The sequence below is a fragment of the Cyanistes caeruleus genome, chromosome 9, assembly GCF_971803275.1.
Source record: "Cyanistes caeruleus chromosome 9, bCyaCae1.hap1.1, whole genome shotgun sequence".
Taxonomy (NCBI): Eukaryota; Metazoa; Chordata; class Aves; order Passeriformes; family Paridae; genus Cyanistes; species Cyanistes caeruleus.
Genome location: NC_141709.1, coordinates 25,549,346 through 25,564,917, shown reverse-complemented (window position 1 = coordinate 25,564,917; position 15,572 = coordinate 25,549,346). Strand labels below are relative to the sequence as shown.

The 15,572-nt window shown below is 41.6% G+C and overlaps 1 protein-coding gene across 1 annotated transcript; it reads left to right on the top strand.

Moving 5' to 3' along the window:
* The first annotated feature begins 2,902 nt into the window (after nucleotides 1-2,902).
* PRDX1 (peroxiredoxin 1) lies at nucleotides 2,903-10,118 on the top strand. The gene is made up of 6 exons (XM_086902231.1): nucleotides 2,903-3,076; nucleotides 5,769-5,885; nucleotides 6,683-6,836; nucleotides 7,110-7,232; nucleotides 8,035-8,165; nucleotides 9,740-10,118. The coding sequence occupies exons 2-6, from the start codon at nucleotides 5,780-5,782 to the stop codon at nucleotides 9,823-9,825; spliced, it is 600 nt and encodes a 199-aa protein (XP_086758357.1). The 5' UTR covers nucleotides 2,903-3,076; nucleotides 5,769-5,779; the 3' UTR covers nucleotides 9,826-10,118.
* The last annotated feature ends 5,454 nt before the right edge of the window (nucleotides 10,119-15,572 follow it).

Below are 15,572 nucleotides of genomic sequence, written 5' to 3'. Positions count from 1 at the left end.
GCTCAGGAGGTTTAAAGGCACAAAGGTCAATTAATCTCTTGGGCATGCACCAGATTTTTCTGTTGCACAGCCTATTTTGACAAAATAAAGTGGGAAAAAAAATGCAAGGACAGGACAACAATTATAAGTAATAGGAAGCAGGAAATGAAAGAATAAAGGGGGAGGAATCACTGCTGAGTTTGATTTATTTTTATGAAGACCCTGCCAATCACAAATCCATTTGAAAATCCACAATCTTGAAGCAAAAGAAGATGCTTGAATTATAAAGCTCACATAGGAAAACTTTAACAAACTTCAGCCTCCAGTAATGTAATAGGGAGTAAAAGAGAAAAAGTAAGGAAGACAAAAACATTTTGTTATCAAAAGGCAATGGTTATCCAAACATACAGTAATAGCTTGCTAATTAATAAATATATATATATGCAGAGAAGAGGTAATAAAAGGCTATTGACCTAGGAATACAGTCTTCATCTTCACTTGATTCAAAAAAGGAAAGTTAATATGTGCATTGTATATTTAATGACATGCAGTTGTCTCCATTAAAATGATTGTGTACCAGCTGCTTGTGCATAAATGCCCCATGGAACTTGTCCAGTTGTTGACTGTCAGCTGACTTTCTGCATACATTAAATTAAATTGTCCCCACATGGGCAGGATTTGACTCTGACTGTGCCTCTGGTGGTACCATGTGTTTGTAGGAGGTTTGGTATATTCAGAACTCAGTGGGCTTTTGGCACGTGTAGTGATGAACTCCACAGGGAATGTGTGGGGGTGTCCCAAGGCTTTTGAGGGTATGCAGGGACTCTGTGCTCCAGAGGCATGCCAGTGTTGCCAAATCAATTACTATTCCAACTCAGTTTATCTTACTCTGGAAATCTTTGATACTCTTACGCAAAACCATTCTCAAGTGCATGGAAACCCAAATGTGTGGTAATATTCTGAAACAGGTCCACTTTCTTTGCCTTTCTTTTTACAAACAGCAGGGTGTTGGGTTTTCACATCAGGGGCCCATTCCCAACCAAGATACATGGGAGATACTGTAATCAAAATGATGGATGTGAAAGCTAGCTTGGCTCCCAGTTTGGGTAGTTACAGTGTTCTGGCACTGCAGGGCCTGCCAGCTCCTCTTTGTTGATGGATGAAGTACTTATTGTGTCCCTGTCTGTGTGGATGGATGCAGAGAGGCCTGCACTGGGTTCTGATGCTCCATGCTAATCAGGTACAAGCTGATCCTGTCTGGCAGCTATTTTAGCAGAACACGACATGCTGCTGTGTGGAGAAGCGAGGTGGAGAGAGAACTCCATCCTTACACCACCTGTGGGGGTAGACATGCCCTTTCTTTCCATAGAAAGCATAATTGTTTTAATCTAAGTAGCATCTTGCATCTAAAGATTGAGAAAGGCTACAGAAACCCAGGTGCTCACTGAACAAGGAGTGGCCCTGACAACTTATTATTCCAAAACCTCCAAAACCTGATGTCTGGAAAGACAAGCTCAGAAATTAATCAAAAGTAATGAGGCCATGGACATATGAATGGAAAGGCAATGCTTACAGCACAAACCTGGAACAACCTGCAGACCATACTGGGTATATTGTGCATCTGAAAGTATGAGAAATTAGAATAACAACCATTAAAAGAGTCGGAAACCATGAGAAAGTCATTACTGCTTTGTCAGTTGTTAAACATGCCAGAATTGCAGTGGGACTACATTGTTCTGGAGGTTTTGGTTAGGACTGCCTGACCTTTCAGGGGTTAATCTGTTTACAGGTTCATTGGCCTGAGGTGATGGGGAGGTACACACCTGTCTCAATATAGAGACCTCAATTCTTATGACAACACTGATGTTAAGAAAGTAGCAAATTTTTTCCTGTAAAAGATTAAGCGTGCTATAGCAATAGAAATAGAAGTAGGTAAATGAGTGCAGTTTTTTTCTTGAGTACATATATGCATGTTATTTTCTTTCATTATTTAAGGATTAATTTAATCTGATCCCAAAATGAGTCATCTCTGAGTGAACCAGAGCCATAGCAACACTATGCAGTGGTCTTGATTGTAAACGTTTAAAGTTTGTTAATCCTTTGGTATTTTCTTCTCATTACAATTTGTAATCAAGTTTTAACAGGTATAAGAAACACAACTGTAAACTGAAAAACAGATGAGTAAAAATCAGTTGGTGAACACATATCACTTTCAACAGAAGCATTTTTTTTCCTTGATATGGCTTAATGACTTTTAGTATTCATTATTTAATAAAGCTTTCACATTTAAATTCAGAATTTGGCCCTTAAAAAAGTACCACACTGCTTGTTCACTCTTGGATTCAAAGACAATGCTTTTGAGGAATCACTGCGGTTAAACGTTCCCCAGAGCAGCTTCACTACTGAATGATGCAAAATTCCCTGAAGTAACTATCTTCCAAGGGCTTGTATCCTTCCACTGAAGCTCAACAATTAGACTTTAAACTTCGTTTTCATCTTTCTTTTGCTGACTTGCATGACTTGGATCGGTGTTCCCACTGATGGAGAATAATCAGTGAAAGCCTTGGGAATGAGAAACAGGGGGTGGGGGCAGTGGGTAGTGCAGAGAGAGAGGATGGAGATTTGACACCGCACCTCTGTAACACTGCGAACACACATTGCTCTGTTCGTCAGAGGTTTCGTTTTACTTCTGTCAATGGCCAACACTTAATTCTCTTGAATGGCACGCCAGTCATCCCCGGCTCTCCCTCAAAGTCCAGCGTACCCTCTGAGGACTTCAAATAACCACAGCTCGGCTAATTAAGGCACTAAAAATGCAACGGCTTCTTGCACCAAGCCCATCCATCGTTTATAACCGAGGCACTGGGTACTTCCACGGCACCTGCCGGGAGTGTCTCCAGAGAGCGATGCGCGCTCCCCCGCGCTCCGGCGGCCCCGGATCTGCCAAGTCATGCTGCCCTTGCAGGCGCTGCCGCCCTGCCCTCCCCGCCGCTCTCTCCGCTCGCGAGATCCGCGCTGCTATAAAGGGGGCGGCGCGGCGCGGCTGGCGCAGAGCGGGTGCGGATTGTGCTGCTGCGGGACCGGCTCGGCGCTCCGAGTGAGTGTGCGGGGCCGCGGGGGTCGCTGAGGGGCTTTGCACAGTGCTTCTTTTTTTTTATTATTTTTATTCTTTTAAAATTTAACTTTATTTTTATGTGGTTTTTCGGTACTGTTTTGGGTGGGATTTTTTGTTCGTTTCCCCTCCCCCTCTGCGCGTATACGCCCTTGAGCGAGCCGCGTAGGGCGAGCCCTTTCTTCCCTCTCCCGAAGGATCGCGCCGCCCGCACGCCGCGTTCAGTTTTCCCTAGTTTTGGTTTGGGATTTTTTTATATTTTTTTGGCGGGCAGAGCGGGCAGATAAGTCCCTCCAGCGCTCCGGCCTTTATCGGCGCTGCGGGGGAGGAGCCGCGGGGAGCGCCCGCGGGGGGAGCGCGCTGAGCGCCCGCGGGAGCCGAGCGGCCCCTGCCCCGACAGGCGAGGCGGCAGCTGGCTTCTGAGCCTTAAGGAAACCCCAAACCCGAGCGCTGGATGCGGCTCGGGGACATGCAGGCGGCGGGTTCCCCTGTCCCAGAGCGGTGTAGCGGCGGGCTGGGCGGGGGAAAGGCTCGGTACCGCACCCCGACTGCGGCTGCGGTGGCCTGACCGCATTTTTGTGACAGTCTGAAGGTGGCAGAGTGGGAGGCTGATGGTTTTGAAACGGCCTTTCGCTTTTGTTCAGGGCACCCTAAAGGTATGAAATCGCTCGTTCAAGAGAGCAGGCCTGGCTTATTATAATTGCAGTTTGAAGGTAATTGCGGCTATGAGCAACAAAGATACTCTGGCCGGATTCGAGTGTGTTTGATTTATGGTGCTCATTCTACTCTCCTCCAGAGTGAAAGGAAGTAACAGTGATTCTGTGGTCTGCTCCCCTGCGGGTTAGGAAATTCTGTGGCTAAAGATCCGAGCAGAGCACACACTGACCCCGCACAGAAAAGCAGAGGGGTTGGCAGGTCACAGTGGGTGCTCTGAGGAAAGCACATGGTTCTCTTGCAGAGTGAGGCAACCATGGTCTCCTGCAAATATTAAAAGATTTTAATGTTACCAGAGAAAGGGGCAATAACTTGTAGTTTAGAAAAGGAAAGTATCAAAGAGCAGTCTGACCTTGAATACCTAGTGAAATGCTCCGGAGGATTGCTGATGGAACAAATATAGAAGGGCTGGCATAGTTCTGAGCAAAAGGATGACCTTGAGCTTGGATAACAGAAAATAATGTAATTCAGTGATAAAAATGTGGGGTCATGCACTCCAGGCCGAGCAGCTCTTGTTTAAAACATAAAACTTGCTAGTTGGAGGCATCTCACACAAATATGGTGCAGTGGCTGTTCCCCTCTCCCTCTTTCAGAATTGAGCTTTGAGAACCACAGCTGCATTTGTGGGTACGGGATTCTTGATGTCCTCCTGCCGGACTGCTTCACTGCATCCTACAAACGGTCTCTAGTCCCAGCCACCGCATTCCTTCCCAGCCTGCTGCAGTTAAAGACTAAAAACCCTTGGGTGAACATGGGGATAAGGAGCTTTGTTGCACAGTTAGAAATGCTGAATGTGTGGGTGCTTCTCAAAATTAAAACTGAGAGGTGGATCATTACTGTCAGGGTGTGCGAGAGAAACTTTCAAAAGCAAAACCATTGCTAAAAAGGCTAAGTGTGGGTTCCAAGCTAAATGACTTGTGGGCTAATTCTTCTGGGAAAAAGTGGCTGGCAAGGGGGAAGGAGACAAGAAATAAGGTGCTCTCAACCATTTTTGGAATGGACTTGGTGCCTTGCAGGCACAATTTGGAACAGTCCTTGGCTCTTGGCTTTCCTTAGCAACGTAAGACTCATGCTAGCCTTTGATGTGTTTTTTATCTCTGAGGCAGTGAGTGCTGCAGTGTGTAGAATAAAGTGAAATAACTTTTAAGAATATTTTATCATTGCAGAAATTAGGTTTATAGAATTGCCTGTTTGAAAGATTATGCTCTGGAAGTCTAAAGTGTTTCTACTCCATTCCCAGACTGAGCAAAAATACTGCACAAGGGTGTATTACAGATGACAAACTTCTGGGGCAGACAGCTGGAATAGCATTCTCTTGTCCTTGTGTACCTTTTTATTCTTTTTCCTTAAAGGGGAAGCAACCTGGCTGTACTGATTTAGACTTGGTGAAATTGTAATTAACATGGAATGTGATTTCCATGTATACCACGAGTCTTTCTGGTTGCAAATAAAAAAGGGTTGATTTGTTCAAAAGGTTAAAGTGTAGTTACGCAGAGCAGTGTTCCCTGGGGATTAACAGAAGTTATTTTCTTTCAGAATCAACAGGAAGGTCAAGTTTGAGGTCTTAAATTCCCTTGTAAAATTGAAGAACATTCTTCTCATTGAAAGATCTAAAAAACAGACTTTCTATTCCTCCACCATGTGGAACGGGATGGTTTTCTGAGTACTACTAAAGCTCTAGGCTAGCCCTTTCCCACACTCTGAGCTGTTACTAGTTAGGTAACCATTACTGTATCTTTAGGAGGCCATGAGCCACACATTTCCAAGTGCTGGCAAGTCTCTATAGTGGTTCAACTACCCAGATGACACAACTCATTTAACACTTAAGCCTTGTTGCAAGATTAAGTGCTGATAAACTGTCTTTGGTGTTTAATCTAGATTGATAAAATGCTTTGAATAAATCCTTACTCCCAGGTACAAATGTACTACCATCTAAACTGTATTGGTGTTAACTCTTGTCTAGGTTAAATCAAGATGTCTTCAGGAAAGGCTTTCATTGGAAAACCAGCTCCTGACTTTACTGCCACGGCTGTAATGCCAGATGGACAGTTCAAAGACATCAAACTCTCTGACTACAAAGGTAATTTCATGTGCTTCTCTAATTACACAGATAGGCTGGCCATAGGAAGGACTGGGGGTATCTGAACATCTTGGTTTGGTTTTGAAATGATAGTGACCACTTGGCAGTGGACTGAAGATCAGAATTTGTGTAGTGGTGGCTGGAGTATGCTTAGAAGACTGTCAGCAGTGTGACTGAATGTCCCAGCTAATAAATGTTACCAGTGAGCATAAAACTCTACACTGTTACCTTGCATCAGCCTCATTGCCCTGTACCATACTGAGACTGGTGTAACATTTCCAGACTTTGGAACAGCAGCATCTTCTGTCTCATCTTTGTCAATGCAAACTAAATTATTTCATCTAACCAACAAACTCCCTTTCTCTAGAGTGCTGGCTCTAGAGCATATGTTTGCTTTGCCAAAAAAAACTTCACTAAAAGTAAAGGAAAAGCCTGAAGTAATCAAGTACTCATGTTGATGGCTTTAGAAATACATTTCTAATGATGTTGCAGGCTGCATGAGGCTGATGAGAAGGTATAGACTACACACCTACTCAGTTAAAATGTCTCCATGGCTGGTAGCCTTTCAGATCTGTGGCTGGGGATCAGCCATGTGGTATTCTGCTCTAGCATACCCAGAGCTGTACTTGGGAGTAGACCCAGGAGACAAGCATTCCCTGTTAAATTTTATAGTCTGGGTTAGGGGACTCAGTTGGGTAGGGTTTTAAGGTTTAAGTTTTTTCTGTGTTTTGGTGGGGTTTGATTGTTTGCTTTTTCTTAGAAAACTGACAGATTAACTGCTTGTACTGCTTTTCTAGGAAAATATGTTGTGTTCTTCTTCTACCCCCTGGACTTCACATTTGTCTGTCCAACTGAAATCATTGCCTACAGTGACAGAGCTGATGAGTTCAAGAAAATCAACTGTGAAGTAATTGGAGCTTCTGTTGACTCTCACTTCTGTCACCTTGCCTGGTAAGAATCAGCCTTTAAACCCAACAGACTCTTCTGCCTGACCTCGGTTCATGCAGGAGCTGAGTTCTGAGTGCATTCAAAGGCACTTGGTAAATATTGGTAAGTACCAGGTGCTTCTGGACAGAATTGAGCATACTGGGCATCAGTTCTTTTGTTGTCACATGGCAGATTGAGTATGGTATTGCATAAAGGATCTGTTGTAGGCTTCTGTTGTACCTTGAGCCCTCATTTTGAACTGCCCATATTTTAACATGTAAACTTTTCTTCTTTTAGGATCAACACTCCTAAGAAACAGGGGGGTTTGGGCACTATGAAAATCCCCCTGGTTTCTGACACAAAACGTGCCATTGCCAAAGAGTATGGAGTGCTGAAGGAGGATGAAGGTATTGCATACAGGTAATGTGCCAGAGGTAAACGACCTGATAAAGTTATGTTGCAATGCATGGACATGTCAGATGAACACAGAGCTTGAACACCTGCAGCCAGCTAAAGCTATTGGCTGTTCTAGGTGTGAACTCCTGCAGGCTGTCAGACAGTCCTGCAAGGGAGATGCTCCCTGGTTCTCTGTGGTGCATAGGTTTCCTGTGCTTTTAAGTTAAATTCTGCTGCCCTTTGACTGCTCAGTGCAGGAGTCTCATGCAGGTGAGCTGCAAACATTAGTAATGCAAGATCTACAAGTCATGAAAGTGATTACAGGTATTTAGTCTAGTGATCAAAGTGCAGATTAATTAAATCCCAAGTCTTTAGTCTGCTGTTCATAGAAGTTGCCAAGGGAGCTGAACTTCTGCTCTTAACCTGATGTTGGAGGACTGATGAGCTGTTGCTTGTTGTCTTTTTGAAAACAGTGTGTAGTGAGGTTTTTTTAATGTGAGAAGGTCTCTCCTTGAATTTGTTTTTTCCTGGGGTTTCTCTTACTTATTTATAGCTACTATTATCTTCCTTAAATAGGAAGCACTTCTCTCCTGTGTCAGTGCTTTGACTTGTCTCCTGTCTGTCCTAGTTCCTGTTGGGCTTTCAGCTGCTACTGTTTCATTGCTGTGCATGCACCAAGGTGTTAGTTTCTAGGAAGAGGTCACAGCAAATGGCACAAGCAGTGCCAAAATCAAATAGTGAACCTGAGTTTTTGAAACTTGCGTCAGTCTAATCAGCCTTTCAAAAGCTGTGCTTAACATCAGGTCTGGTTTTTGTTTGTTTTAAGGGGTCTGTTCATCATTGATGAAAAGGGGATCTTGAGGCAGATTACAATCAATGATCTTCCTGTTGGCCGTTCTGTTGATGAAACCCTCAGACTTGTCCAGGCCTTCCAGTTTACAGATAAACATGGAGAAGGTAAGAGTGCTTTTCAATTTAATGTTTTCTCTAAAGTATTAACTTAAGAGTTAGAGCAGGTTAAATCAAGGGTTGCTGAAAGGTACTAAGTACATGTATCAATCTATGCACAGCAGGTAATTGTGACTGTTGAAAAATGGAGCTGGTTCTGTAAATCTGCTTGTTGAAGGACACCATAATGCTTTATCCTATTCCAGTTATTTGTCCATTGAGTACTTGTTCATGTTGAGATTTCACTTAAACCAGTTTGGTGATGGATGTCTTCTTCAGCACGCAGAAGTTGTCTCTTTCAATTAGACACAGGAAATATCTGAGACAGAAATTAAGAACATGTAGTAACTTAGCCTACAAGAGTAAGTTTGATTTAGATTCTGCTCTCAGATTTGGTAGGTTGAGACCATCAGTACTAATGTATTGTTTTATGCAGCCTGTTAGGCAAACTACTTAAATTCCCAGAAAGTCTGCTGACCTTTCTGTCAATATATAGTGAGGGTAAAATGGATGAGAGTCTCTGTCCCCATAGTTCAGGAGGAATAACCTGTTCGATACTGGCAGCTTTTCTGCAGGAGAGAAAGAAAAAAATAAAAAGGCGCTGCGGATAAAAAGTTAGAACCAAGTTATGGAAACCCAAAATTGCTGTGCAGGTGTTAGTAATATTCAGTTGTCATTAACTAATGACATTTCTTGCTGCTGGCCATACTTAACGTGCTTCAGAAGTGGTAAATCAGTGGCAGGTTTTATTAAAATAAGTGTTCTCGTGACTGTGGTATATAAACATAAATCATGTGAGGAGACATCCCAAACATTTAATGATGGAGCAGTCACATGTCATGCAAATGAAGCATTTTGTGGTTTACTGTGCCTTTGAGTAGTCAAAACCTGGCAAAAGGTTTTCCTTTAGAACTGTAGGACTGCAGTCACATCTAAGTCAGGACAGACCAGAGTAAGATGTGTAGCAACACTCAGAAACCAAGCATACTGTGGCTAAAATTGCCAGTTGTGTGTGGAGCAAACATCCAGCATTCCATGGCAGTAAAGAAGGGCCACTGTTCAAAAAATGCTGCTCAAGGAGCTGCTGGAAGTTTGAGACCATGCAACCTCTGCACCATGGTGGCTTTTTGATAGCCATGTAGGGGAACCAGTGACAGTTGGACAATTTTTCCCCTGCCCATTCAACTGGAGAGCTGGGCCAGGGTAGATTAAAGATAAGGGGAATACAGACTTGGCTGGATCCAAGGAGATAAGTGCAGTGTGGTGTTAGAGCCTTTCTGGCCTGGGCTGCTGGAGTTGGTGTTACCTTTGCTGTCAGACTTCCCAGAAGCTTTTAAGTGGGGCTGGGAGAGGTGTTTGTGTAAAAGGACCCACTGTTGCCTGGGCAGACACCTGGTTCCTTGGGTGGTACTGCCCAGTAAACAAATAGAAACAAGCAAAACAGAGCATAATGTGACACTGAATGCACTGTCTGTATGTTGCAAAGATCTGTTCATGTTCCGAGTTGCTACTTTGCTTTAATGTTGTGTAAAACATGTTCTGCAGGAGCAGCTGGTAAGACTTAAACGTTCTTATCATTTCAGTGTGCCCAGCTGGCTGGAAGCCTGGGAGTGACACAATCAAGCCTGATGTTCAGAAAAGCAAAGAGTATTTCGCCAAGCAGAAATAAACGTTCAGCCTGAGTGGAAACTAGTATGCCTTACATAAAGAGCAAGTATCAGTTACTGAACTTTGATTAAGTCATTGCATCTGAGTCAAGGGATCATGTTATAGTTATAAACAGTAACTTTTTTACTTGAAGGAAAGTTTGTCGTTTTGACAGTACCTTCATAGCAAATCCTAACGATCAGTATCTGTACATCAAGCCCTATTGACCTTAGTGACAATGCCGTGTCTGTGGTTAGCCATGTGTTACATAAAGCAGTGGTATCCTTTTGTAACTCTATTAAACTTGTGAAAAGAGCACACTGTCTGTTGTTCTTCTATATAGTCGTCAGGAGACCTGGGAGCAATGCAGACTGCATTTCTGAAAGCTTTCTGCAGACATCTTGAGTCCTTGAGGCCTTTTACTACAGCTCCATTAGAATGGAGAGAAAAAGTCTTGGTTTTCATGTTGAAGTAATAAAGTACTCCTCACACTCCTCACGACTTGGCTGTTAGATGAAGGATCAGGGCTCGGGATTAAGCTCTGAGCACTGTAGTATTGTGTGGAGCATGTGGTGACAAAGGTGGGGCATCTCCTCATGCACCATGTCAGCTTAGTCATTCTGGCATCTACTTTAGTCAAAACTGACTGTTCATGTCATTCCTGGGAGCCCAACATTGAGTTTGAATGTCTCTATGGGAGTGGAATACTGGGCTTTCTGGAAAGCAAACTTCCTTGGGTGATGTACAACATTCATCCACAGTCTTTCCCAGTACATGTCATGGGGGTGATAATATGCCAGTTATCCATTAGCTTGTAGTCATATGATTTAAATCAAAAGGGTGGCATTAAAAAACCTATTACTCAGGTGTGCTCTGTGCTCTGCCTTGTCTGTAATCTTTGTATTTCAAGTGATTATGTAAAACTCAGAGCACATGACTGGCCTTAAATCACACCAAAGCTGTGACTGCTGTGTAACTTCATAGTTCAGGGTGGCTTGTGATAGGGCTGAACTTCAGAGCTGAGGACTTGGGTAATGAGCTCTTGCCTAACAGTGTAAGGGATTTCGAGCCCTGTGATCTTCATGTACCTGTAAAGATTAAACTCTTACCAGACCTTGTAACCATCTTCAGCTCAAGTTATAAACAAGTTCTGTCCTGCTTAAAGTCAGCAGTACCTAAGATGAGACCCTGGGCTACTTGTGTCACTCAAAAGTGAAAGTTGTATGCCTTGAGTCAATAACTTGTTTTGTACAGCTGCAAAAAGTATTCAATATCTACTAAAGTAGCTAATTTCCATGAAAATACATGAAAGTAATGTTTAGCTGGATCACTTCTGCTCAATTTTTAAAAAATCCAAAGTCTCAACAAATGAGGCCAACTTCCCAGGAGGTAACAGGAGCATTTATATAGTTCAAAGTAAAATTAATATAAATGAGCATGGCTGAGTAAAAAGTTACCAAGTTTTTCTATAAAGTGAAAAAGAGTAAAGCTAGGGCTAAGCTAATGTACTTACCTTAGTTGTTATATTAGCCTTGAAATGTAAAATTAATTAGAGCAGTTACTTGGAGGGCACTATGTTCCCAAGTGCCACATCTACATAGGTTTTTTAATATTTCCTGGACAATTGCACCACTTTCCTTGAGCAGCTGTTTCAATGCCCAAGCACCCTCTCAGTAAAGAAATTTTTACTAGTATCTAATCCAAACCCACCCTGGTGCAAACTGAGGCCATTTCCTCTTGTCTCATTACTCGTTATTTGGGAGAAGAGACCAAACCCACCTCACTACACCCCCTTTCAGGTAGTTGTACTGAGTGATTTTGTAGCTACTCAGTCACCTACCCCCCGACATGGAGGATAAAGGGGTTCTCTGATGTTCTGCTCCTGAACCCCTCTCCAAAAGGGGGATCTTTACGTGCCAATCTCAGGCCCTGAGAGGAAGGTGAGAGTCTGAGGGTGGTTCCAACCCCAGCAGCTGCTGTGTCCTGCTGTGGCTGCTGTCAGGAGGAGAGGTCAGAGCTGCCCTGCAGCACATCTGGGCATAGGAGTGTCCTGTGGAAACACCCCTTGTGTTCATTTCTTCATCCCACTCCTCTGCTGCGAGGAGTTTCCTTCATGTGCTGTAATTTCCTGGGGGTCCTGCCCACTTTGAGCTCCCCCACACTGAGAGGCTACAAACTCTACCTGCTTAAGCATCACAGTCACAGGTGAGTGATGATACTGTGGAAACTGGAAACAGCCAAGAAACAAATTCCCTGTGGATTAGGAACTGTATTACATGCATTCATCAAGTGATTGACAGTGGGAATCAATGCAATTAAACAGGTTTTTTTTTTATTCTTCAACCACATGAGTCATTCCCAGGGAAGTTTGCTGTGCTGTCATTTTAATGTTTACATTACTTACATTTCCAAGAGCATGACACAAAAAAAATCGGTAACAAAACTTCTTCAAATCAAGAAGAGTCTTAAGTTTATTTCTTTGTTTAAACTCTGTGCTAATTCAGATGCAGCTTGGAAACTCCAGTAAGTGTTCTGGGGCTTACACCCCAGTCCTTGCATCATGTCATCTTAGACTGGTGTAACTTTTATGATATTCAAGTAACTATAATTTATTTAGTTTTTTTATTATTTTAATCATTTATTGAGGTAGGTTTTTTTCCATGTACTAAAATGCAGTTTGTATTTTCATTACAATTATGAACTGCTTTTGCTTTTACAATAAACAGGTGCCATATTTCCCAGTGAGATAAAAACCTCATTCAAGCAGTGCTTGAGTTTGACAGGATGGGTAGCTGCCTAGTGGGGTTTTCCCTGAAGATGTAAATAAGAAAGGATAGATGTGAGTTTTGTTTTGTTTTTTTTTAATGTGTGACTGCACATCTATTTTCCATTTATTTTCTAGTTTGAGTGCTTATTATGAATATAACATTTATTCATTTATTTAATTAGAATAATCAGGTGAAGGGTAGCTGAAACATATCTTACTGTGTCTCTATCCTAGAGCTCTTAATTTGTAGCAGATTGCTGTGATTTCTGGGGATTTATGTAACCATTCCTCAGCTGAACAGGGGAGGGAAAATAAAGTGGAAGGTTCATGGGTCAAGGTAAGGACAGAGGGAGATCGTTCATCAGTTACTGTCTCAGGCAGAACAGGCTTGGGAAATTTGCTTAGTTTATTACCAATCAAACCAGAGCAGGATAATGAGAAATAATGAAGCTGCAGAGAAATCTGTGCCCTGGAGCACCTCCCACTCCATCACTGACCTTGGTGTCTGCACAGCTGCTTCTCTCACGTTCTCCCACTCCTCTCTCGAGCTGCAGGTTGTTGCACAAATGTCCCCCCCTTCTTAGCTCTATTCTTCCAGAGATGGCTGGCACTGGGAACAGTGGGAGCTTCTCACAGCAGCCACCCCTGTCACCCTCCTGCTACCAAACCTAGCCACACAAACCCAGTACACACACATTGTGTTCTCTCATATTATCTAGAGTTAAAAAAAAAATCCCTCATGTTTGTGACAGGTATTTGTAATTAAGTTTTCAGATAATAGCATTTGTGTAGGAGCAACAGGGGTTTTTTTTGGTATGTATAATACAAAGCTGTTCATCAGACAAATTCTATATATTATATCTTTATCTTGGCATACATAGGATGTGACGTTCAATATTCAACATACAGAACCTAACCTTTACTAGATTTTGTACAGCTTCTGATTTAGTTATTTCAAAAGTAGCAACTGCATATTTATATTTAGATGCTTAGAAGAAAAGAATTGCCTCAATGTTTAAAGAATTATCACCTTGTAACAAAGAGTTTCTCAGTAGTTTTGAAAAACATAAAAAATTACTAATGTTTAAAAGTACTGTTTTCTTAACAAGTACTCCAGCCTTTTTATGAGGCCTTTGTTGAATATGTTAGTGGATTGTCCAACAAATCAATACAGTTCAAAGAACAAAAGCAAGCATTTTATATCTCACAGGTATTGCAAAATGATGTCCTTTGGTTAGGAGAGTATGTTTGCAAAAGTCCCATGAAAGTAGCTTTTAGTAATGCTACACATCAAAATAACAGTTATGTAAAGATTATGTTAAAATACTCAGGTTTATTGTATTATTAATTATTAATTAATTAATGAAAAATATATTAATAGTCTGAAATTTTCAGTGGGTCTGGTGTTCAGTATTACATTACATGACAATCTGCAAATGTATATTCTGATGTATATTGCTAGACAGATAGAGGACTTAAACCAGAAATGTCTTGGTTCTAATTTGCAAAGGGTGAAATGAGGGAAGTGCACAGTAGTGGAATGCAGCACGCTTGGACAATTAATTCAGAAAGTGTTAGAGCTGTTATCATCTCCTTCTTTTAAAATACAATTTAATGGTATGTACAAGAAGAACACTGAACTAGAAAATCAAATAAATGTTTTTTTGCTCGTGAATATAGTAGCTCTGGTTTTAACCCTTGGAGGGAAAAAACAGGAGTTTGCCTTTAATGTACAGTCAAACAATTCAGCTGTGCTGCACAGCCCTGGGTGGCTGCAGGAGAACAGGCTCTGAGTTGTTTGCAGTGCTCCTGAACAAGAGCTGAGCCTGTGGGAGGCAATTCTCACCACACCTAGTGATGAAAGGTTTGGATTTCAGTGTGAAATTTGACTCTTTCACCTGAAACTTTAATCATTATACATATTATGGGGACACGTGTCTGAATTTAGAATGTTTCTGTGCAAGAAACCATTTGAGCACAGATATGTGACTAAATACATGTGAAGTCATTAAGGTTGCACTGTCCTCTGACACCAAGTCCAGTAGGTTTATGTTCCATATTCCACAGCAACAGATTTTTCAAGTATCTGCACTGATGAATGAAACCAGTATATTTTGTCTAGAAAGGAAAAAAAGTCTTCAGTCTACACTTAATAAAACATTGTAGCCTAAAATTGATGTATTTCATCAAATTCACTTTTCACAACAATGAGGCAGTTTCTTTACATTTTTGGAAGACTGAAGCAACAGTGAATGATTCAGGAAGACCAGTCTGAACAATACTGGAAAGTGAAAATGACATGAAATTAAAATCTAAGACTAATTCCTTTAAAAGGAACAAGAGGGTTTATAGATTCACAGCAAAAGCAATGGTTCTGCATAAGAAACATGGCAAATCCCTCCACTCCTTCTGTAATTGACCTAAAAGAATTTTCCTGTCCCATAGTTGTTCTACATGAGGAACAAAACCGCGAGCAACTTAGTGTAAATGTGTTTGATTTTCAGAAACTTTTCAAGATGTTTGGGGGAAAAGGAAACTTTGCCGTTATTAAAAGTAAAATTGCTTTCTCACTGAGTTATTTATAAACATCAACGAAGATAACATGAGAATTATAGATGTGATATTAATGAATGTTAGTAGCCATTTAAAAAATTTGTATGCATATATAATCACATTTTGCAGATTTTGGTAAATTACTGGGGAGATTTTAAACATTTCACTAACATATCCTACTGTTCATTTTTTATGACAAAATATTTAACTCTTTCAAGTTTCCCACCGTGTTTCCTAAGGAATGTGAACATCTTTTTCAGTCACAGAGGAAAAAGAAAAGTTCATTTGTGTTCCTTGCTCTCTGTTTCCTCCTTGAAAGCCTAGAAGGGAAGTGCTCTGTTCTGTTTTCTGAAGGAAATGTGATGGATGATCTGTCACAGGATATATGATAGCACAGGAAGCCAAAGTACCAGCAAAAACCCTCTCATGAATACATTTGTCAGTTTTGG

Excerpts from the sequence above, each read along its gene's own strand:
- PRDX1 (XM_086902231.1), top strand. The coding sequence starts at position 5,780 with ATGTCTTCAGGAAAGGCTTTCATTGGAAAACCAGCTCCTGACTTTACT. Across the intron at positions 5,886-6,682 it reads CAAACTCTCTGACTACAAAG|GAAAATATGTTGTGTTCTTC; the intron begins GTAATTTCATGT and ends CTGCTTTTCTAG. Across the intron at positions 6,837-7,109 it reads CACTTCTGTCACCTTGCCTG|GATCAACACTCCTAAGAAAC; the intron begins GTAAGAATCAGC and ends TTCTTCTTTTAG.